The sequence below is a fragment of the Oncorhynchus keta genome, chromosome 14, assembly GCF_023373465.1.
Source record: "Oncorhynchus keta strain PuntledgeMale-10-30-2019 chromosome 14, Oket_V2, whole genome shotgun sequence".
Taxonomy (NCBI): domain Eukaryota; kingdom Metazoa; phylum Chordata; class Actinopteri; order Salmoniformes; family Salmonidae; genus Oncorhynchus; species Oncorhynchus keta.
This window is the reverse complement of record NC_068434.1, coordinates 37368880-37393985: the sequence shown is the minus strand read 5'-3', so window position 1 is coordinate 37393985 and position 25106 is coordinate 37368880. Positions and strand designations below refer to the sequence as shown.

The following is a 25106-nucleotide window of genomic DNA, read 5'->3' as shown; positions in this document are numbered from 1 at the left end:
ATAAGCTGCCACAAACTGCGAGGGAAAAGATGGAGTATATGCTCTGCATAGCAGCAGTCTTTTTGGGGTCATACACTTAACAAAGGGATGTTTTCCAATGTTTTTAGTGTCAGTGGAAGGCCCAAGTAAATGCAATGGGTTTAATTTATGCAGCCCTGACCAGCAAAAAGGGTGGAGAACAAACTTTTGCCGCAATGTATCCTTACTGGGGATCCATCAATCAATGGAATCTGAGCAATGACATTTCTCCTACTGACTCAATTCTCTCTGCTCTGCCTCATGCCCACACTCACTCAGTCGACCAACACGCGTCATTGCATGCAGTTTGGTATGAAACCCTTTTAGGTTTGACGTAAAGTAGGAGCACAGTGGAATCCATGCTAACACAAAATATGAAAAATGTGTAGTACACCTACAGTAAGTCTCAATCATGTCAAGTATTCCTTACTACCCCCTCCAAAACAATGGTGATGTCACTGCTAGTCTAAATGTTGTTTTTTTTTTACTTTAGGGGGGTGACTCATCAGTATGTCATTAAAAAACATATTAGTATTTCGGTACTATAAATTCGACTGGTGGATGTCCTGGTTTCTTCAGGGTATTTTTCTGCGGCATGCAGGCAGTTATCTGTGTCCTCTTGTGCTGAGCATGAGGTAAATGTTGGGTTCAGTGGAATGTTAATGGTTTGGAACATCTGTTCTGCATTGTGAAGATTGTCATTAAGAGACTCTCGGAGTGCTGGTGGCGCTGCAGTTCAAAAGACAGGAGGACTACATTACCATATGCTGTCCTCTCTATCTTTCCTGCTCTGGTGTTGGAAATGTTCTCGTTTAAGTTCTCTCTCCGTCTCTACTTTTGATTTTCCTTTATATGCTATAATTTTGTGTCTGGGCAAGTGTTATCCTTATAACAGGTATGAAGGTAAGACCCAGATGCAGACAACATCGAATTAAAAATGATTTAATAATCCAACAGGGGCAGGAAAAAGACAGGTCAAGGCAGGGAGGGGTCTGTAAACCAGAGGTGGGGCAACGGTACCGGACAGCAGGCAGGCTCAGGGTAGGCAGAGGTCAGTAATCCAGAGGTGGGGTAAAGGTACAGGTCGGCAGGCAGGCTCAGTGTCAGGCATAGTGGTCAGGCAAGCAGTCGGGCTCATTTTCAGGACAGGCAAGGGAGGGTGAGAAAAAGAGAGACTGGGAAAAGCAGGAGCTGGGGCAAAAACACTGGTTGACTTGCCAGTTTGTCTTGTTTGTCAACAGAAAAACAGAGAACACGGGTATAAATACACAGGGGATAATGGGGAAGATTGGCGACACCTGGAGTGGGGTGGAGACAATCACAAAGACGGGTGAAACAGATCAGGGTGTGACACCTTAGGTTGGAATTGTTTTCCAATAACCTGGAAGAATTCATTCTGGTAGTCGTTGCTGATGATGCAGCCACTATTTTCCTTCCTTGAGTATTGAGTCAGTCACAGTTGAGTGTCACTGCATTTTTCAGGCCCGTAGTCAGTCAATACTTTTTGCAGTGATGGACGTTTTTCTCCAGGGTTACATGCTTTTACCACCTATTTTTATGTATTACCACTTTTTCACAGACGGACACTATTCAACCACAATCCAGTGCCAGGGTTACTGTGTGTCACAGGAAACTCTCTAGGGACACTCATATTTATGGGCCATTCCCATACAGACACATTTATCAGGCCTGTTTTCACCCACTTCAGCAGAAAATAATGGCCTGTGGAACCTAATTGCTGCATCAAGCAAACACCCTCCTCCGTAAAAAGATAAACAAGGAGACAGCTATCACAACTAGCAGGAAATCTTGCAGATACAGATGTTTTCTCTATCTGAACTACTAAACAATCCTCTAGACTAGGCTTGACTCTGTCCTCTCTCTGCTGTCTCCTCTCTAGGTGTGGCAGTGTGGCGGGAGCATGGAGGTGCTGCCCTGCGCCAGAGTGGCACACATCGAGCGGACAAAGAAGCCGTACAACAATGACATTGACTACTACGCCAAGAGGAATGCCCTGCGGGCCGCCGAGGTCTGGATGGACGAGTACAAGTCCCACGTCTACATGGCCTGGAACATCCCTATGAATGTGAGAGTAGACGTAGTCTGACAGCGCCGGACCTATGGAGAAACATACGGCCAAGGTCAAAACAGGGCTTATTTCTATTGAGTGTAATGGAAGTGGTTCTATGAACCAAGCTCATGAGAAACCTTGCCTAAGACCTGAAGACTTGTGTTAGCTCATACCAAAGCTTTAGCTCAGCAGGGTAACACAGTATTATGGGGCACAGGAGACCGAGTTTGAACACAGTTGGTCACATGAGTCTGTCTGCTCTTTTACTCATCCATCCATCCATCCTCATCACTTGTTCATTCAGACCAGCATCCTGTTCTGTGCCGGGCAGGGCCCCTCTAGAGAGACTATGCCTCAATAGAAATTCAGAATTCAGATTTCATCCCACTCAACCTTCAGAGCTGCTCAGTGAGATCTGAACGACGACGTCTGGCTCTGGGTGTTGGAGCTGAGAGCTGAAACCAAATGAATGAGGGGGCCTTTCATTTAATCAGAGTCCGCTTTCATACACAACAGTTTAGATGTAATTGCTTTCAAGAGCCATTGAGATGGGCTTTGAAAATAATAATTTTCAATAATAAAAAATTAAATAAAAAATAAATAAAAAGAGCTTAATGCAGAACACAAATTTCTGTACTGCAAATTATCTGTGTGTCACAGGGTGCGGGTGACAATGCTTTATTAAAACACAGCCTGGTAGAAATTGTATGTTTTTCAAAACATTATTGTAAGTAGAAACAAGCTTTGGATTGTGTTTCACTCAAACAAGGCCTCCTGCACTGGAGCACATTAAGGTAAGAATCCTAGGGAGGCCAATGCCTCTAAATGTGGCAGAAAGCTAGGGAGAGGAAGGGAGAGGTACAATGGATGCATGCAGGAGGAGGAGCCTACTGATTGAAGGCCTCCGACAGTAACTAAGACAGCACCCTATAGACAAACTAGCTCATTGCATAACATTCTTTATGTAATTACAATCCCAGTGGCATGGTGCTTTTGCCTCTCTGTCCCATGGCACAGAAGTTATTTTATGTACTGTACAAAACATATAATGTTATAACTAATCCATCTCCCATTCCCTCCACCACATACACAGAATAATTGGTTATTGGTTACTCTGCTAGGAGGGCAGGGTCTATGATTCACTGTGGTTACCACCATCAGGTAGTCCAAATAACGTCTCCCAAATGGAATGCATCTGTTAGCCTAATGTTACAGCTAGTTAGAAAGACAGAGGACAATGCAATTATTCTCAGATATTAAAATATGGTTGATGCCTGTGGAAAGGGGAGAGTTTTAAAGTCAGTGTGCCTCTTAACGAGGCAGTGTATGTCTGCTGCAGAGGCCAGGGCACAGTGCAGAGCAGTTATTAAGCAGCCACCTCCATGCACAACACCGGCCGGCACGGCGGGGCCGTGAGGACTCATAATTAAGCAGCTGATTAGAATTTGCACAGCATACATGTCTAATGAAAGAACAACGAGGGTCCCACATGACAGGCCACCATCCATCCATCTCTAAACCAAATCCACTATTCCTCTCTCAGCTTCTCTTTTCTTTTCCTTTTTTCTACCCTTCCTCCCTCCAGCAGTCTTTCCAGGCCTCCATTTTTCTATTCAAACCACAAACAAGTGTAGTCACATGTTGCTTAGCTAAGTAGATAATAAGTAATAGCCTCCTGGATAAATGTTAAATGTGATTTATTTTCCTGTTGCTACCAGAACCCTGGGGTTGACTATGGGGACGTGTCTGAGCGGGTAGCCCTGCGGAAGAGGCTGCAGTGTCGGAGCTTCCGCTGGTACCTGGAAAATGTCTACCCAGAGATGCGCATCTACAACAACACAATCACATATGGGGAGGTGAGACATTCACTGTTCACTATTCACTATCAACGATAGCGATACAAAAACAAAAGCATGTTTTGAGTGGAATACCTATACTATATGTAGTGGAATACCTGATTACATTTTCACTATCAATGACACAATAATAAAAAAAATAATAATATTTGAGTGGAATAGCTGCAGCCTACTGTGTGTTTGAAGACACGTTCTACAAAAAAAAAAAACATTTCAAATGAGTTAATTTGCAAACCCACAAATTCTTGAAATCTTCCCTTCAGTCTTTTGTTGAATTATTAGGCACGCACTTGTCTCTTGCAGTGATTGCAGGGTGTGCTTTGTTTTTTTTCTCTGTATTTGCATATAAGAGCTTCCATATAAGAAGCAGTGTTTTCTTTAATGTCACATACAGTACTACACAAGCTATGTTTACATAATGTGCACTCAATCAATCTACCATTGACATTATATTTCACCGCTTCTGCACTTCTGCAAGATTACATGTTGAAGGAAATACATTCATTTACAGGGAGTCATCGAAAGGTAAAGGTATCATGTTTCCACAGAAACGCTGCGCAGCTACAAAATTTGATGCAATTTCGCCCGTAATGAGTTTTAATTACACACTTATTAGCTTTCGATGCCGACTTGATTGTTTGGTCTCGGCTGCACAACCCTGCACATCGGAAAAGATTATGACAGGATGAGAAATTGAGCGCAAGAAGTCAGACAGCCAATTCAGAATCATTGTAAAATAAAAAGACTTTTACTTATTGATTTCGACATCAGAGTCGGGGGAGAAAATCAATAAGCTTTTCAAGTTTATGGTCGGCATATATCAGAATTAAAATAGGCCGTAACTTCATCAAGCAGCAAAATGTTGGCGGCCCTGGCCCCATGAATGCTGCTAGCCCTGCTTCTTGCAAATGGATTCAAGTCTTGGAACAGTTACCTTGTGTTGCCACACCGCATCAGCTGAACCACAGCTGCACCCCCTGCACTGACCAGACCAGTGGCCCAGTACATCACTGGGACCATGCTCCCATCCATCCAGGACATCTACTCGAAAACGGTGCCCGAGGAAGGCCCGCGGCATCATCAAGGACCCCACACACCCCAGTCACGAGCTATTCACTCCCTTACTGTCGAGCAGACGTTATCAGACCATGAGGTCGGATACCAACAGGCTCAGAGACAGTTTCTATCTACAAGCCATCAGACTGCTGAACACTTGAACTGGATTGACCACCAGCTCAGACATACACACACAAACACATTCATGCTACACACACATCACAGCTGCTGCTACCAGTTTCTTACTATGATTTGTCAATACTGCACAATTTAAACATTTGCCCCCTGATCCCCCCTTCCCCAAAACACGTGTCAACACATGACTATAAATTCTGCCTTCCTGTATTATACTTATGCTAAAAATGTTTATTCTGTTCTACTGAGCCATGTACTTTATAGTTGTCTTTATTCTTGTGTTTTATTATTTCTTATTGTTGTTGCATTTGGTTGGACAGTGTATACCATGTGTATCAAATACATACGACTAATAAAACTTTAAACTTTAACCAGCCATCACAACATGATAGATGTCTTCATGTAACAGTATTGTTTCTGTCCCTCTCCTCACCACAACCTGGGCTTGGAATCAAGGATCCTCTGAATACATCAGCAACTGCTGCCTACAAAGCATTGTTAGCTATCGCTTCACAAAAGCTGCAGCAGGGAAACAACTACTTTCAATGTCTCCGAGAGAGTGGTCACTGATTACAACGCTATTCGCACGCACTGCAAACTAGCTAGCCATTTCACACCAGTTACATTCACAAGGTGGAAATAAAGTGATAGACATGCAATCACATAGTCTGAAAAGCACATTAATCCACACTACCATCTGGACTAGGAGGAGTCTAAGAGATTAGAGAGGTTTATTTTGCTTACATGATCTTAGATTAAGCCAATTAGTCCTGAGACCCCAGCAAAAATAGTTTTTTCATATATCTGACATTAATTGAGTTGCACCTAGCACAGAAACCCATACAGCCATTTTCCAGCCAAGGAGAGTGTCACAAAAGTCAGAAATAGCATTAAAATGAATCACTTACCTTTGATGATCTTCATCTGGTGGCACTCCCAGGTCTCCATGTTAGACAAATGTTTGTTATGTTCGATAATGTCCCTCTTTATGACCAAAAACCTCCTTTTTGTTTGCGTGTTTTGTCCAGTAATCCGAATGCTTAAGGCGTGTGCACTAAGTCCAGACTAAACGTTTTTTTGAAAGTACAATAAAAGTCAGTAGAAACATGCCAAATGATGTTTAAAATCAATCCTCCGTTTGTTTTTGTCATAAATAATCAATAATATTTCAAGTGGACAAAAGCTTCGTCAACAGAAAAGGAGAAACAAGAAAGGCGTGTTCCCGATCAGGCACATGGCTGATGAATAGAAATTTCCCTCATTTTTCAGAGTAAAAGCCTGAAACAATGCCTAAAGAATGGTCACATGTAGAGGAAGCCACAGAGCCTGTGAACTGGGTCCTAAGTCTTTGTATGGTGGATAGGCTTTCAATGGAAGCAAGGTGTGCTTTAGCCGTAAAAACCTTTTTGAAATGGATTAACAAGAAGTTTATCTTTAAAACGGTGGATAATACTTGTATGTTTGAGGAATTTTAATTATGAGATTTCTGTTGTTTTGAATTTGGCGCCCTGCAATCTCACTGGCTGTTGTTGACGATGGCGTCCCACATATCCCAGAGAAGTTTTAACTAGGCAAGTCAGTTAAGAACAAATTCTTATTTACAATGACGGCCTACCCCGTGCCAAACTTGGATGACGCTGGGCCAATTGTGCTTCACCCTATGAGACTCCCAATCATGGCCGGATGTGATACTGCGCAACTTGGTACATTCATGAATTTTCTTGACAGATGTCAATAACAAAAAAAAAGGTCTGCCAAAGCAAAAACCTGATAAAAATGGATTTGTTTGCTCACTGGGAAATGAATATACAGCTATTCAGTGACAACTGTGTGGAGTTTGTAGTTTGTGACAGCAACTATGTGAGCTTATTAGAGTATTATAGACACTATGTCCTGGGATTTCCAATTATCTTCTATGTAGAATAACTCCTTACCTTCTAATGCTTGTCAGTGTCATAGACATGTCACGTGCATATTCATGAGAGTCTCAGCTTTTTATAGATAGCTTTTACTGGCTCAAACTATTAAGACTCTACATATGTTTTTGTAAAAAGACCCGACTCCGGGTTCCCTCTGGTTCCGCCCTTGTCTCACAAACACAGAATAATGGTTGGTACAGTATATACGGATGCAGAAGAAATAGACAAATACAATGGTCCAGAACAAATCTCAGAAGTCTGTAGCTGTTTTAAAGGGGTCCAAAACATCCCGGTGTTACGGTGGGACTCATTGGGTTAAAATTGAATCTTTCATCACTGTAGTGTGTACATTCTTACTTTATGAGATGTGAGATGATAAAGTGCCGTTTCTTGTTACTAATATTTACAAAACTATATATTTTTACAGTATATTCTGGACAAGAGGTTCTAAAAATTATAGAAAATAGGTTCGATAAGACTGTTATTGTAACAGCGTTCTTCGTTTGTAGAAAGAGAGTCGGACCGAAATGCAGCGTGGTGGTTACTCATGACTTAAATGAAGAAAGTGACACATGAAATAACTATACAAAATACAAAACAACAAACGGAACGTGAAACCTATTACAGCCTATCTGGAAAAACTACACAGGGACAGGAACAATCACCCACGAAATACAAAGCGAAACCAGGCTACCTAAATACTGTTCCCAATCAGAGACAACGAGAATCACCTGACTCTGATTGAGAACCGCCTCAGGCAGCCAAGCCCATACAACACCCCTACTCAGCCGCAATCCCAATAATACAAAAACTCCAATACGAAATACAACAACATAAACCCATGTCACACCCTGGCCTGACCAAATAATTAAAGAAAACACAAAATACTAAGACCCAGGCGTGACAGTTATAACAACAGTTTTGTGTTTATACCATTAATTCCCTTCTGAAAATAATAAATGCAAACTTTTCACAGACACATGCACTTAGTACATCTTTCGCTGAATCTAAGCATAGCCTGATTTCCATCTTCATGTGTGTATATCTGTGTTGTTTGGTGTGTTGCAGGTCAGGAACAGTAAAGTGTCTGTTTTTTTGTGTGATGCCGGGTCAGGACCAGAAAAGTATTTGTGGTGTTTGTTATGTTGCAGGTCAGGAACATTAAAGCGTCTGTTTTCTTTGGTCTGGTGCAGGTCAGGAACAGTAAATTATCTGTTGGTTGGTGTGTTGCAAGTCAGGAATAATAAAGTTGATGTGGTGACTGGTGTGTTGCAGGTCAGGAACAGTATGTTGTTTCGTGTGTTGCATGTCAGGAATAGTAAAGTGCCTGTTTTTTAGTGTGTTGCAGGTCAGAAACAGTAAAGTTAAGGTGTCCTTTGGTTTGTTGCAGATAGGGAACAGTAAAGTATCTGTTGTTTAGTGTATTACAGTTCAAGATCAGTAAGGTTTATGTGTTGTTTGGTGTGTTGCAGGTCAGGAACAGTAACGTGTCTGTTGTTTGGTGTGATCCAGGTCAGGAAGAGCAAAGTATATGTGATGTTTGGTGTGTTGCAGGTCAGGAACACTAAAGTATCTGTTGTTTGGTGTGATCCAGGTACAGTACATGTTAGGTGCTGTTTTTGTGCTGCAGGTTAGGAACTGTAAAGTGTCGGGGTTGGTGTGTTACAGGTCAGGAAGAGTAAAGTATATGTGGTGTTTGGTGTGTTACAGTTCAGGAACAGTGAAGTGTCTGTTGTTTTGTGTGCTGCAGGTCAGGAACAATAATGTGTCTATTGTTTGGTGTGTTGCAGGTTAGGGGCAGGAAATAGTCTGTTGTTTGGTGTGTTGCAGGTCAGGATCAGTAAAGTGTCTCTGTTTGTTGTGTTGCAGGTCAGGAACAGTAAAGTGTCTGTTGTTTGGTGTGATGCATATCATGAACAGTACATTTTAGGTGCTGTTTTTGTGTTGCAGTTTAGGAACTGTAAATTGTCTGTTGTTTTCTGTGTTGCAGGTCAGGAACAGTAGAGTGTCTGCTGTTTTGTGTGCTGCAGTTCAGGAAGAGTAAAGTACAGTGGGGCAAAAAAAGTATTTAGTCAGCCACCAATTGTGCAAGTTCTCCCACTTAAAAAGATGAGAGAGGCCTGTATTTTTCATCATAGGTAAACTTCAACTATGCCAGACAAAATGAGAAAAAAAATCCAGAAAATCACATTGTAGGATTTTTACTGAATTTATTTGCAAATTATGGTGGAAAATAAGTATTTGGTCAATAACAAAAGTTTATCTGAATACTTTGTTATATACCCTTTGTTGGCAATGACAGAGGTCAAACGTTTTCTGTAAGTCTTCACAAGGTTTTCACACACTGTTGCTGGTATTTTGGCCCATTCCTCCATGCAGATCTCCTCTAGAGCAGGGGTGTTTTGGGGCTGTTGCTGGGCAACACGGACTTTCAACTCCCTCCAAATATTTTCTATGGGGTTGAGATCTGGAGACTGGCTAGGCCACTCCAGAACCTTGAAATGCTTCTTACGAAGCCACTCCTTCATTGCCTGGGCGGTGTGTTTGGGATCATTGTCATGCTGAAAGACCCAGCCACGTTTCATCTTCAATGCCCTTGCTGATGGAAGGAGGTTTTCACTCCAAATCTCACAATACATGGCCCCATTCATTTTTTCCTTTACACGGATCAGTCGTCCTGGTCCCTTTGCAGAAAAACAGCCCCAAAGCATGATGTTTCCACCCCCATGATTCACAGTAGGTATGGTGTTCTTTGGATGCAACTCACCATTCTTTGTCCTCCAAACACGACAAGTTGAGTTTTTACCAAAAAGTTATATTCTGGTTTCATCTGACCATATGACATTCTCCCAATCTTCTTCTGGATCATTCAAATGCTCTCTAGCAAACATCAGACGGGCCTGGACATGTATTGGCTTAAGCAGGGGGACACGTCTGGCACTGCAGGATTTGAGTCCCTGGCGGCGTAGTGTGTTACTGATGGCTTTGTTATTTTGGTCCCAGCTCTCTGCAGGTCATTCACTTGGTTCCCCCGTGTGGTTCTGGGATTTTTGCTCACCGTTCTTGTGATCATTTTGACCCCACGGGGTGAGATCTTGCGTGGAGCCCCAGATCGAAGGAGATTATCAGTGGTCTTGTATGTCTTCCATTTCCCAATAATTGCTCCCACAGTTGATTTCTTCAAACCAAGCTGCTTACCTATTGCAGATTCAGTCTTCCCAGCCTGGTGCAGGTCTACAATTTTGTTTCTGGTATCCTTTGACAGCTCTTTGGTCTTGGCCATAGTGGAGTTTGGAGTGTGACTGTTTGAGGTTGTGGACAGGTGTCTTTTATACTGATAACAAGTTCAAACAGGTGCCATTAATACAGGTAACGAGCCTTTTAAAGAAGAAGTTAGAGGTCTGTGAGAGCCAGAGATCTTGCTTGTTTGTAGGTGACCAAATACTAATTTTCCACCATAATTTGCGAATAAATGAATTTAAAATCCTACAATGTGATTTTCTGGAGAAAAAAAAATCTAATTTTGTCTGTCATAGTTGAAGTGTACCTATGATGAAAATTACAGGCCTCATCTTTTTAAATGGGAGAACTTGCACAATTGGTGGCTGACTAAATACTTTTTTGCCTTACTGTATATGTTGTGTTTGGTACGTTACAGGTCAGGAACAGAAAGTGTCTATTGTTAGGTGTGTTGCAGGTCAGGAACAGTAAAGTGTCTATGCTTTTTGGTGTGTTGCAGGTCAGGAACAGTAAGGCCAGTGGCTACTGTCTGGACCAAGGATCAGAGGACGATGACAAAGCAATTCTCTACCCCTGCCACGGGATGTCCTCACAGGTTAGCAGATTTCACTCTCTTTTGTATATTTACAAATAATATAAAGAAGGTTTACATTTTCAGTTGGTTGAACATGAAGGTACCTTCTTTCTTTACAAAATAATTTAAGCATTATTCTTACAGTATGCAGTGTATTGCCTTGGTATAACACTTATCTCAATATTGACAGCCAAGCAAAATCTACAAATCACTTTTCATTTTGGGGGAAATAAGCTCAGAATTGTGAATATATTTAGAATATAATGAACAAAAATAGAAACGCCACATGTAAAATGTTGATCCCATGTTTCATGAGCTGAAATAAAAGAACCCAGAAATGTTCCATATGCACAATAAGCTTATTTCTGTGGACAAAATTGTTTACATCCCTGTTAGTGAGCATTTTTCCTTGGCCAAGATAATCCATCCACCTGACAGGTGTGGCATATCAAGAAGCTGATTAAAAAGCATGATCATTACACTGGGGACAATATAAGGCCAGTTCTGTCACACAACACAATGCCACAGATGTCTCAAGTTTTGAGGGAGAGTGCAATTGGCATGCTGACTGCAGCAATGCCCACCAGAGCAGTTGCCAGAGAATGTAATGTTAATTGCCTTACCATAAGCTGCTTCCAATGTGGTTTTAGAGTATTTGGCAGTATGTCCAAATGGCCTCACAACTGCAAACCACTTGTAACCATGCCAGCACAGGAGCTCTACGTCCAGGTTCTTCACCTGCAGGATCATCTGAGACCAACCACCTGGACAGCTGATGATACTGAGAAGTATTTCTGTCTGTAATAAAGCCCTTTTGTGGGGATAAAATCATTCTGATTGGCTGGGCCTGGGTGGGCATGGCTCCCAAGTGGGAGGGGCCTATGCTCTCCTGGGAAAACCCATTTGCTGCGCCCCTGCCCAGTCATGTGAAATCGATAGATTAAGGCCTAATAAATAAAATAAAACATATATTGACTTTGTTCCTTATATGAACTGTAACTCAGTAAAATTGTTGAATGTTGGGTTTATAATTTTGTTCAGTAAAATTCATAATTCGATTGATTTTTTTCTTTCCCATTTGTTTATTCTAATATTTTAATCAATGTCCTCCCTGGTAGTTCCATTATAGAATATTCACTAGGTGCTGACCTGTGAGTGTGAGGGCAAAAGGGTCTTTGCAACTATTTCTCTGTGCCTGCAATCATGCAAATATTATTCATGGCTGATTTTTTTCCCCCTCTGGATGCGGAGTGACATGTTTATTATCAGTCGCATGCTGAATATAAAATAGTTGCAGTGTTGGCTGGCTCTTTTCCCTTCCCTCCTCCGGAGAGAGCTCAGTGAGGTCCAGTAAAGCTACACTGAGTCTTTAATCCGACCCTCAGGGGAAATAAACAAATGGAAATGAATGTTATGTCATTGTATCATTAGATTACAAAGCTACTACACAGGATCCAATTCCATTTTTAGAGTCGTTTTGATTTTACTGAACTTTTCCTATTATGTATAAAAAATGTAATTGTGCGGAATAAATCTTTATTAGTCTCTCTGTTTCCCTCATGCCTCTTGTAAGGAGGTTTAAAACCAAGATGACAATGGCTCACCTTGTCCATTTGGGCTAATCCTGATATAGGGCATGGCAGAGGATGGTGATTCCAGGGCCAGGGTCGCCCCACTCAACCCACCTGGCTCATCCCAGCAGGAATACCTGATGTGTGTGGTGTACATGGAGCAGTGGATGATGTTTGTTGCACTCTGTTTGAACCATTTATGCTAAGAGGCTTTTTAAGACCCCAGCATGGGGATCTGTAGTAGTCAGGGGCTGTGTCCAAATGGCATAGGATGTCATTCTCATACAGAATAGGGTGCCATTGTGCACGCAAGCAGGGTGTTTCACATCACACGCTGGTCTCCTGCTGTTGCTCAACCCCCATGTGTTCTGTCCAATGATTCTGTACTGTATGGTCGGCTTGCCTAGGAGAATATAACACAATAGAGACCATCTCTATTGTGTTATATTCTCCTAGGCAAGCCGACCATACAGGAGAAAACCCAAAGAAAAATCAACCGGATTTCTTTTTTTTTGAGAGCCCAGGCTTGTAACTTCCAAAACGAATAAGAAATATCAGTTTTAGTACAGGGACACAGTCTTGGAAATTCATGTATTTGCTCGCAATGAAGACAGAACGCAACAAGCTAAAATCGGTTTCCTATTGAACATACTTCTTTTCAGCTTTCAACTGATATAAGAAACTTATGTACCTAAATGTTTAATATCCATCATTTTTATGATTATTTATTTGAATTGCGTGCCCTCCAGTTTCACTGGAAGTTGTCCCACTAGCGGGAGCCCTAGCCCAAAGGGGATTTATTAAGGTAAATTTCAACACTTTTCAACCTCATTTCATTATCTCCAGCACAATACCAGTGTCAACATATGTGAAAACAGCATATTTCTAAGTTTTGTAGAAAAAAATATTTAAAGTTGAAAGTTCTACTCAATGTAGTGCTGAGCGATTAACTAAAATGTCAGTTACAGTTGAAGTCAGAAGTTTACATACACCTTAGCCAAATGCATTTAAACTCAGTTTTTCACAATTCTTGACATTTAATCCTAATAAAAATGTCCTGTCTTAGGTCAGTTTGGATCACCAGTTTTATTTTAAGAATGTGAAATGTCAGAATAATAGTATAGTGATTTATTTCAGCTTTTGTTTCTTTCACCACATTCCCAGTGGGTCAGAAGTTTACATACACTCAATTAGTATTTGTTAGCATTGCCTTGAAATTGTTCAACTTGGGTCAAATGTTTCAGGTAGCCTTCCACAAGTTTCAAACAAGAAGTTGGGTGAATTTGGGCCATTCCTCCTGACAGACATGGTGTAACCGAGTCAGGTTTGTAGGCCTCCTTGCTCGCACATGCCTTTTCAGTTCTGCCCACAAAGTGTCTATAGGATTGAGGTCAGGGCTTTGTGATGGCCCCTCCAATACCTTGACTTTGTTGTCCTTAAGCCATTTTGCCACAACTTTGGAAGTATGCTTGGGGTCATTGTCCATTTGGAAGACCCATTTGCGACCAAGCTTTAACCTGACTGATGTCTTGAGAGGTTGCTTCAATATATCCACATAATTTCCTTATCTCATGATGCCATCTATTTTGTTAAGTGCACCAGACCCTCCTGCACCAAGCACCCCTACAACATGATGCTGCCAACCCCATGCTTCACAGTTGGGATGGTGTTCCAAAATACGTTCATCTCTAGGAGACAGAACGCGCCTCCTTCCTGAGCGGTATGACAGCTGTGTGGTCTCATGGTGTTTATACTTGCGTACTATTGTTTGTACAGATGAACGTGGTACGTTCAGGCATTTGGAAATTGCTCCCAAGGATGAACCAGACTTGCGTAGGTCAACAATTATTTTTCTGGGGTCTTGGCTGATTTCTTTTGATTTTCCCATGATGTCAAGCAAAGAGGCACCAAGTTTGAAGGTAGGCCTTGAAATACATCCACAGATACACCTCCAATTGACTCAAATGATGTCAATTAGCCTATCAGAAGCTTCTAAAGCCATGACATAATCTTCCAAGCTGTTTAAAGGCACAGTCAACTTAGTGTATGCAAACTTCTGACCCACTGGAGTTGTGATACAGTGAATTATAAGTAAAATAACTTGTCTGTAAACAATTGTTGGAAAAATGACTTGTGTCATGCACAAAGTAGATGTCCTAACCGACTTGCCAAAACTATAGTTTGTTAACAATACATTTTTGGAGTGGTTGAAAACAAGTTTTAATGACTCCAACCAATGACTCCAAGTGTATGTAAACTAACGACTTTAAGTGTATTTTTTGTTTATTAAACAACTAATTTACCAACGTCAGTTCATTTTAATTGATTTCCATTTTGTTAAGTTTTCTTCTGTGAGCGCAATGTGCAGTTTCTCTAGAGATAAATTTAGATCAAGCCCAAACTGTGCGATGTAGTAGGGAGTTGAGAGAAGAGACAGAAGAACGCACGATCTCTAGAGGGATATAGAGTAGTTGTTTCATGAGCTATCTATCTGAAAGTACACAATCTAAGTGATTGATAGTTGGTATTCAGCAGTCATAAAAAGATATACTATTTACATTGAAAAGCTACTAATGCAGTGTAATTGTTCGGAGAGCATAGGCAGCAGCTTTATAGAAATGGGATGATAGGCCTCAAACTAATGTAATTGTACAGTGGAGTACAGTACAGCAATCTCAGAGTGGCACATTGCAGAGCTGTCGCTCCGTGGTAGACCGAGGTGCGGAGGGGGGGATTTCCATAGCAAGAAGTCTCACTCTGAAATACTTCCTGCTATACAATAACACACATACATCATATTTACTATACTGTACCCCAGCCTAGTGTTAATGAGCCAATTAGGAAACTCATGATTAGCCTGACCCAAAGAGGCTCCCACCCAAACTTTACTGCGCCAAGTAATTGAGCATCAGGCTCTAATGTTTTGAGAACAGGTTGATTGGCTTGGCATAATACTTTCCTTATGGTGGCAAATGATTTGTTATAGTCAGATTTTAATTGCGTTAGGAAATAAAGGCATCCACTCCTTAACACTGTAAACACATTTTAACAGGGATTATATTGCTGGACTGTCTACAGTTCTCATTTCCACTACTGATGAATCAGTTTATCACGCCAGTTGCTACACATTTACACAGCCCCTAAACACCAGGATGGAAAGTCAGTTGGAGGACATTTGAAAGAAGAAAAAATAAGAGTGAAATGAATGAATGACAAATGAAATCACATAATCGTTTAAGATGTATTCGTCTTGCTGCCAGGAAGGAATCCATGTTCAAACAGGGTTATAGTGATTAAAACAGTATGGAAAACGGCTACCACTTTGTGATACAGATAGAGCTGTGTCGGTCATGACATTTTGTCAGACGGTCACTGTCAAGCACATAACTGCCGGTCTCATGGTAATTGACCATAACTGAACATCAATACATTTAGCATCTCCAGGCTTCCACACATTGCATACAAGCCAGTGATGCAGACCTTTTGAAACATCTACATTTGAAAAAGTTGAGTAAATAAATGTAATATAGCCTACACCATCACAATACATCCATTATTATAGGCAGGTCTAAAGAAACATAATGATGTGAAGAAAATGTGGATTATTTCAGAAGAACAGAATAGCATATTCTGAGTTGTCCTTATGTCAGGCCCAGATCTGGCTATGCCATATGGCTGTGGGTTACACTAGTTCATTTAGCAGATAAGATTTGCTTAAAATTCCTGGGGCATTATTTTATATTATTATATGGTAAGAAGTAAACAATTGAATGTAGCTGAATAAAATAGAAAGGACATTTTCCCCAAACGATTTCTGAGGGAGTGTGCACATGCAGCTGTTCTTTAACAAAGTGATCATTTGAAACAGGTCCTCCTACATTGCCTTCAGAACGTATTCATGCCCCTTGAATTATTCCACATTTTGTTGAGTTACAGCCTGAATTCAAAATGGATTAAATAGATAATTTTCTCACCCATCTACACACAACACCCATTATGGCAAAGTGTGTTTAGAAATGTTTGCAAATTTATTGAAAATGAAATACCGAAATATCTCATTTACATAAGTATTCACACCCTGTGGCAATACATGATAGAATCACCTTTGGCGTCGATTACAGCTGTGAGTATTTTCTGAATAAATCTCTAAAAGCTTAGTACACCTGGGTTGTGTCGTGGAAATTTATACTGAGAGAGACTTTGTAATTTCTTCAAACAATCATCTTTATTTAATAGCGATTGATTATTGCAATAACGAAGCTGGTAAACAGCACACTCTGAAGTGCATGTTGCAGAGAGCTTAACCGATAATGAAAAAACAGAGATCTTATATAGGAGACCTAAAAATGCTTAGTCAGGGCTGGTTCCACCCCTCCTGTGCTGACTTAGGGGCACCACAAGCCACCTTGGGTTCATCTCCTGGTTATCTGCATAGATGTTGTTTTATCCCCAACCTGGCTTAGTTTCCCAGATGCCAGGATGAAGATGAGACAATGAGGGATTGTCCTAAACTCTTCCAGGCTATCTCTGTCTCGGGTCACACACACCACATCTTGTCTATGGAATGCCAGCTGTAGATATTTATCACCAAGTCATTGTCAGCTCAAGCTATTTCTAGAAAAAACCCATTCCCTTGACCATACGCCCAGACTAACTGCAGGAAGCTAGAGTGGAAACCATCCCTTTACAGAAACACAGCATTAATAGAACATAAATGTCTTACTATTTGTTAACTATTAATTGTTAGCTGTTAATATCAAACAAATCAGGTAAATGTGTTATTTTTCTCTCACAGTTGTACAATATTTGCACATTATACAACACATGGGTCTAATCCTGGATGCTGATTGGTTAAAACCACATTCCAGCTGGTATCTATTCCACAATTTATAACCGGCTAAAACAATGATGTTGAAATGCCTATTTACTCTGTTCCATCTCACTGACCAATCCACTGTCTCATCAGCCCATGCAGACAATTTATAATCTTGATCTCCACTATAAAAGCATCTAGACATTATCTCCCATTTGTTTAGACTAGCATTTGGTTGTCAACAGTGGAGATTTGTATAAACCTTACTGTCTGTCTTTCTGACATTTGTACATTGTTTCAGTACTGAAATTCAATCATCAGCTGTCCCATAGTAATGCACATGCCGGGAATTGGGTTGAGACAGACGGGCAGACCGCTTTTCTCAGCCAGTCGAAATCAAGAATCAGCTGGCATAATTTTTATGGATATATACAAACAAATGCCAATAGAAAACATGTCAAACAAAATTAATTGTAGATAGTTTTCAGTCTTCCCAGCTTCAGTTTGAAGTGATTGTGATAGCTGTGTTGTTGGCTAACTTAGCTTCTCTGAACAGTGTCCTGACGAGCACATTTTCTATGTCAGGTGAAATCGCGCATCATTAGCTCATTGTTATGGATATATCCGAATAAATGTCACTAGAAAACAGCTTTAACAAATGCAAATGCAGCTACTTTGCTGTTATTCTAGGTGCGCAGTTTGATGTGACTGTAAGTTAGCCGTAGTTGGCTAGCTAGCAAGCAAGGGATCAGAACGTTTCAAACCAATATGGCAATAACACATTTAGAACGAACAACTGGGTCATGTCCATAGATACATTGCAATAACACTTAGTCCCGGTCCTAACAACACCCGTGGCAATATATCCACCAAACACCAACTTCTCTGGGATAATTTCCTAATTATTATTTTTCATTTCTTCAATCTCTAACAAGTTGGTTGTTGATCATTTCTAGACAGCCACTTTCAAGTCTTGCCATAGATTTTCAAGCCGTCTTAAGTCAAAACTGTAACTAGGCCACACAGGAACATTCAATGTCATCTTGGTAAGCAATTCCAGTGTAAATTTGGCCTTGTGTTTTAGGTTATTGTCCTACTGAAAGGTGAATTTGTCTCCCAGTGTCTGTTGGAAAGCAGACTGAACCATGTTTTCCTCTAGGATTTTGCCTGTGCTTAGCTCTGTTCTGTTTCCTTTTATCCTAAAACACCTTTGTCCTTGCTGATGACAAGGATACCCATAACACTTTATATTCAGGGCATACTGTAAAGTTATTTTCTTTGAATATTTGTATTCTGTGCAGCCTTCCTTCTTTTCACTGTCCTTTAGGTTAGTATTGTGGAGTAACTACAATGTTGTTGATCCATCCTCAGTTTTCTCCTATCACAGCCATGAAACTCTGTAACTGTTTTAAAGTCACCATTGGCCTCATGGTGAAATCCCTGAGCGGTTTCCTTCCTCTGTGGCAACTGAGTTGAGAATGACACCTGTATCTTTGTAGTGACTGGGTGTATTGATACACCATCCAAAGTGTAATTAATAACTTCACAATGCTCAAAGGGAAATTCATTGTATGTTTTTTACATTTTTTTTTACCCATGTACTGTACCAATAGGTGCCCTTCTTTGCTAGCCAATGGAAAACCTCCCTGGCCTTTGTATTTGAAATTCCCTGCTCGACTGAGGGACCTTACAGATAATTGTTTGTGTGGTACAGAAATAAGGTAGTCATTTTATTTAGGCTGACAATAACAAATGGGTTAAATATTTCATGTTTTATTAATCACTTTGACGTTATGGGGTGTGTAGGCCAGTGACACAAAATCTTAATTTAATCCATTTTAAATTCAGGCTGTAACACAGCATGTGAAAAAAGTCAAAGGGTGTTCATACTTTCTGAAGGCACTGTATGCTTCATTTATAACTGTATGAGGGATTTATGCAACTTTAGGATATATTAGAAATCAAAACATCTCGGCTAAGGTTTGTATCATAACTAAAGCTGCATGATGCGAGTCTGATGATGATTTGAAAAAAGTTGCATGAAACTTATCTGCTCTAGTCTACTAATTATCCTACTAATATAAGTGTGGGAATTTGTTTTATTGAAAATGGCCCACAAAAAAACATAGCATGCACTCGAATAGTGAATGGAGGAAGAGCTTCCGGTGGTTACAGTTTTTAATATGCCGGGTAGGTTACACCGGTTGGAAAGCGTATTCATGTGCTTACATTTAAGAATTGAACAATAAATATACTGTATCACAAGAAAACTGGGATCGCCTTTTTAATAGTTGCAAGTCAAAACTGTTTTCATACGTTATTGCACATTGACTGGGTTTATTAAAATACATATTTCTGCATCTGCTGGGCATCATTCACAAGTGATAATATTCTCACCCATCAGACTATTCTCAATGTAATCTTGTCTTTACATGTACTTAATAATAAATGTGTGAAATTGATTTACTGTATAATGGGCAATTATTATGCAACTGTCAGAACAGGAGCAGGGGGAAAATAGACATGCACTTCAATATCTAATGGAGGACACTTTTCCAGCTGTTCTTTTTCGTGCCAGCCAGGTAGGCTACTCCGGTTGTAAAGTGAAGCAATATGCTTAATAGGCTATTAGTAGGCCTAGTTTATAGAAAGCTGATGGGATCCTCCTCTTTTTAATAGAGGCCATCAAAACTCTGTTTTCTCACGCAATTACATAGCATAGGCAGTATACGTTGGGCTCATATGAACACATTTCATTCCATGCATCAACCAGCTATGAGGAGCAGGCTCTCGCTGCTCAACAGGTGATCCTATTCCGCTCAGACTCTTAATGCCAGGGCTCTGATTAAGTTTTTGATTTGATTTTCAATCCATTTGCATTGATGTCAGAGTGATTAGAGGGACAATAGAGTACCAATAGAGTACCAGGCCATTAGCGACTAGCCATTGGCAAGTTTGGTATGCTACTAATGAACATCAGCGGCATCAGAGCATACTTTTGGAGAAGCCTGTGGGGTCTCAACTGTCAGTTAGAGTTTGACTGGTCATGATTTGTGACTGCCGGTGTGTTGGCAATATGGTCACTTTAACATCCCAAGACACAGAAAAATATGGATAGAGTTTAACTTCAAGGATCGACTTTACTCCTCCAGGATATACATTGTACACTTGTTTTCAGCATGAAAAAGATTTGAAAAGATGGTATTTGAAGTACATTCCCTTGGTATTTCAATAGAAATAGTGAAAAGGCAATCAGCCACAGGACCTTCACCAGATCCAAGGTAGTAAAAGTCTGGACAAGTAAGTGATGAACCTATTTCACATTTTTCATGTGTTCCAAATTGGTGTCTCTTTATGTGCTGCACTCTGCACAAAGAGCACTTTGTCACCTTCAGCCAGAGCTCCAGGACCGCCACTGTCCCCACATGAGCTGGCTTGTATATTGTTTATCCAGCTCTGAGTATGTGGTTTAAGGGAGTGGTAACAGAAAATATCAGCCTGCAGCAGCAGCCATTCATTCAGCTGCAAGGCTCACATAATGTCCATCTAAGCCGAGTCGTCAACAATATGGGTTCAAAAGCATTCCGTTATATTGATCGACCCCGACCTCCTCTTGTTCTGGTTCATACAGTTACCTCCGTTACAACACCCCCTTTTACCTGGATGACTGTGGAACAATGGGGAAGAGCAGAATATTGCTATGTTGGGCTGTATTGAAGACCCACCTATCTTTATCTACTCATTTCTGTGAGAGGATCAGTGTAATGAATAATGGATGCTATTTCTACTGTATCCTTAAGTAACAGATACGACACACAGACACACACACTTTCTAGTACTGGATTGAATGACCGGGGATTATGTCTGGTTGAAAAGATCTTTAGCATTAATAAACTGTGCCTCTGTTCTGTATTATCATGTCCGAAGACATACAGTCTGCATACAGCTAATGAATTGGCTCACTGAATTAGAGTTGGATGGTGAAAATACTTCCTGGTGCACTACTTACCAATTGTATTTGCAGCCTTTACTCAAATGTACAGCATTTTGGATCCATGTTTCTTTTTGTTATAATCAAATTAACTGCCTGATGTTCATCTCTGTTTTTCAGCTTGCCCGTTACTCAACAGAGGGCCTGCTGCAGTTAGGACCCCTAGGGTCAACCACCTTCCTGCCCAATACAAAATGTCTCATTGACGACGGAAGAGGGCGCACGCCCAGCTTGAAAAAATGTGACTCTGTTTCACGGGTTTCGCAGAGGCTGTGGGATTTTACACAGGTAAAATCAAAACACAAATGGATTCAAATACAATAATTGATCCATGTTTCTGGAAGAGCCGCTAGCTTCTTCAAATGAACTGAGTCATGTATTGCATACATAGAGGAAAATAAATTGTTCTCTATAATAGTATGAGCTATGTGTTAAATGTTGTTACTGCTGATAAAGGTCCCTCCATTGTAGAAGAGTATGCCAAATCCCACGTCCATTCAGTGCATTTGCATTCACAACTGTCACATGACCGAGTGTGCCTGTAAGGAGCGGGTAATAGTAACACTATTTGAACATAATACCTACCATCAGGAATATAGAGAGTGATTTGAGGATTCAATGTGTTCTATTTCAATATCAGTGTTTTTGATAGGATCCTTTCGTGTCTTGTTTTGCAGAATGGTCCAATCATCAGCAGGGACACTGGACGGTGCCTGGAGGTGGAGATGTCCAAAGATGCCAACTTTGGCCTTCGACTGGTGGTGCAGAGGTGTTCTGGTCAAAAGTGGGTGATACGGAACTGGATAAAGCATCCGAGGCATTGAGGCAAGACATTACCTCTGAGAAAATTATATAATTTCAGTCTTGGAAGACAAAACCCATGGACAGACAGTCAGAGAGCATTTCATATGAGATAGCTATAGGCCCTGGGACTGATGAGATGAGTTCACAGTGTATGGATTATTCCATGGACTGTGTGCACTGAGCCCTCCCCTTAGAGCAAAAAGCTTTCAACTGCTGAATCTTCAGAAGAATATGATCAATATACAGTATGTGTTCAGCTGAGCTGGGGGTCAAATGTGGAGACCATACCATAGGCTTACAGCGAGCTATATAGTACTGTTTGAAATACTCTAAATTTCTTACAGAACATGTACAAAATAATAATAAGACACTTGAATGAAACTCCCAATGTAGTTCAACACTGACAATGACAAGAATTGTGATTTTGATATAAAGCCAATCCCAGGAATCTTTGCAGATGAGGTTGGAGCGAGTCATTTTGTTAATTCGACTGAGCAGATCAAAATATGAAATTGCTTATCAGTTGCCATATCAATCTGTAATTACTTCAGGCTGTCATTTGGATAATTGCTTTGGACATTTCACAATCCTGATAAGAGATTTTTTTATATGACTCAAAAAGCTGTTCATCTTCCTGATGAACTTATAAGAATGCAAAGCAACTACTGTTCTCACAAATACAAAAGGATATTATTTTGTATTTTTCTTTTGACTGTATTGCTTGCCACTAATTATCAGAGCAACAGCGTGCCTTTTTACATCCTTATGCTTCATCTGACCAGGGAATGTCAATTCCACAAGCATGTACAAATTATGTTAAAGTAATTAATATATAAACCAATGTAAAGATGTCTAAATAATAGTAATATATTGTAAAATAGAAATTGGTATCAGTCCTCCAAGAAAAGTTAGGATAATAAAATGTTTTAATTAACTGCATTAATAAAAAAAAAGTAGCTATATTTTAAACCATTGTGTACAGAGCCAGGCAGTGTACATATTGGAACATTTCAGGATTTCTAAAGATGTTCCTTACCCACAATGATGTTCACTGCATGTTACATGGAAGCCAGGGCCTATTTTTACAGATGTAAAGCCAGATGCGGGTGGTTGTTTGACTTTGACAGTGTAAGCCCACTTACCTGCCTTTGTTGTGTTTCCACTTACAGCCTCCTACTGGATAATGGCCTCGCAACTCTCTAATCGTTAAAACCCACCCACAGAATAACAGGTCTTCACAAAGTACTGAAAGCGTTCCAATTTATTACGCTCAGCAAGAAACTCTTTTCCCACTGTATTTTCTGATGCCCGGCCAAAAAGTGAACAGCTTTGAAGATAAATAACTCTCTCTAAACCTTTTTTGGTGCCTCTCATATTTTGTCTCTCATTTATTTATACTGAATGGTCAAAATGTAGGTGCAAAGGGGATTGTGATTGCTATGACTCATGTGCCCATAACATTTTCTTTACAAAGGGATGATATTTTGAAAGCTGATGAATGTGACTTGCAAGAAATGTCATTGAATGTCATCTCGTGGATTAGCATTAAGCGGTTGAATATGAGACAATAGCTATTGTGCACCTCCTAGCGGAGACCAAAGCGGTTCGTCGGACAGGGTATGCATTACACGTTTCATTCTCGCTCACGTGCCGTACAGACAGATAGTGTGACAGTGAGTGATGAGCTGGGTGGCAGAGGGGTGGTAGAAAGGGGAGCGGTGTGGGGGTGAGAGGTGCAGGTGGAAAAGGACACATAGCTCTCATGGGAAGGAGACCTGGTAGTTTCTCATTGTCATGCTGACAATAGTATTTTTATGCCTGGATCCCAGCCAACGGGGAGAGGTGACTTCATTATTCAGACAGACGAAGGGAGCACTCTCTGACAAATGAAGGGGGAAGGGTGAGTCACACAGAATCTCATAGGACCCATTGGGAAATACAGTCAGTCACACTGCTGTGAGATTCTGTCAGACTTGGTTTGGGAACATTGCAAACTATTGGCCTATAAACTGTGTTGCGTTGTCTGATCACATATATATGTAGGCAGCTTGTTACTGCAATCAGATAATTATTCTACAGAAACATTGATGGCAATTACTGGGACGTACAAGAAAGAGGAGAGCACTGAAGCATATAGTTTAATGAGGTTTCAAAATAAACATAAACCCACTGTAGGCTGTAGATATAGGATACTTTGAAGATATGTAAAATAAAATATCCCATTGGTCTACAATTGAAAGCCCCAAAACATTCATTATAATCCATCTATTATCTATTCTGTTGAATCTTAACTCGTAATTAATTAAGAATAATAGTTCAGTTCAAGAAACACCCTGTGCAATTCCTGACTATTTGTCAGAGGTAACTTTATGTTGAATTTGAATAAGTCGCGTCTAATGTATTAATGTTAATGTTTATGAGATCCCTGAGATAAAATGATAATTTCCCCATCCAATATTTATTTTACTGTCTCATTCTGGCCTAACCAAAATGCACATAATTCTGGGCACCAAATCACTAAAAGTAAATACATTAATAAATGGGCAGCACATTTTTGATTTTTTAAATAAATTGAATCCTACCCTGAAATTTGTGTAATGGGTAAAAAGATCTGCATAGCTACAGTATATACAGTTGAAGTCGGAAGTTTACATACACTTAGGTTGGAGTCATTAAAACGAGTTTTTCTCCACAAATTTCTTGTTAACAAACTATAGTTTTGGCAGGTTGGTTAGAACATCTACTTTGTGCATGACTCAAGTAATTTTTCCAACAATTGTTTACAGACAGATTATTTCACTTATAATTCACTGTATCACAATTCCAGTGGGTCGGAAGTTTAAATACACTAAGTTGACTGCGCCTTTAAACAGCTTGGAAAATTCCAGAAAATTATGTCATGGCTTTAGAAGCTTCTGATGGACTAATTGACATCATTTGAGAGTACCTGCAGATGTATTTCAAGGCCTACCTTCAAACTCAGTGCCTCTTTGCTTGACATCATGGGAAAATCAAAAGAAATCAACCAAGACCTCAGAAAAAAGATTGTAGACCTCCA

At 40.3% G+C, this 25106-nt stretch overlaps 1 protein-coding gene across 2 annotated transcripts in view; it reads left to right on the top strand.

Annotated features, from left to right (window-relative positions):
• LOC118393367 (polypeptide N-acetylgalactosaminyltransferase 9) overlaps positions 1-23394 on the top strand; it is a 91179-nt gene extending 67785 nt beyond the window's left edge. For both annotated transcript variants that reach the window (XM_035785985.2, XM_035785988.2), the window contains 5 exons: positions 1919-2104; positions 3808-3945; positions 10795-10890; positions 21365-21532; positions 21922-23394. In XM_035785985.2, coding sequence (XP_035641878.2) covers positions 1919-2104; positions 3808-3945; positions 10795-10890; positions 21365-21532; positions 21922-22068 — 735 coding nt within the window. In that variant the 3' untranslated portion in view covers positions 22069-23394. The remainder of the gene's footprint in view (positions 1-1918; positions 2105-3807; positions 3946-10794; positions 10891-21364; positions 21533-21921) is intronic.
• Positions 23395-25106: the final 1712 nt, after the last annotated feature.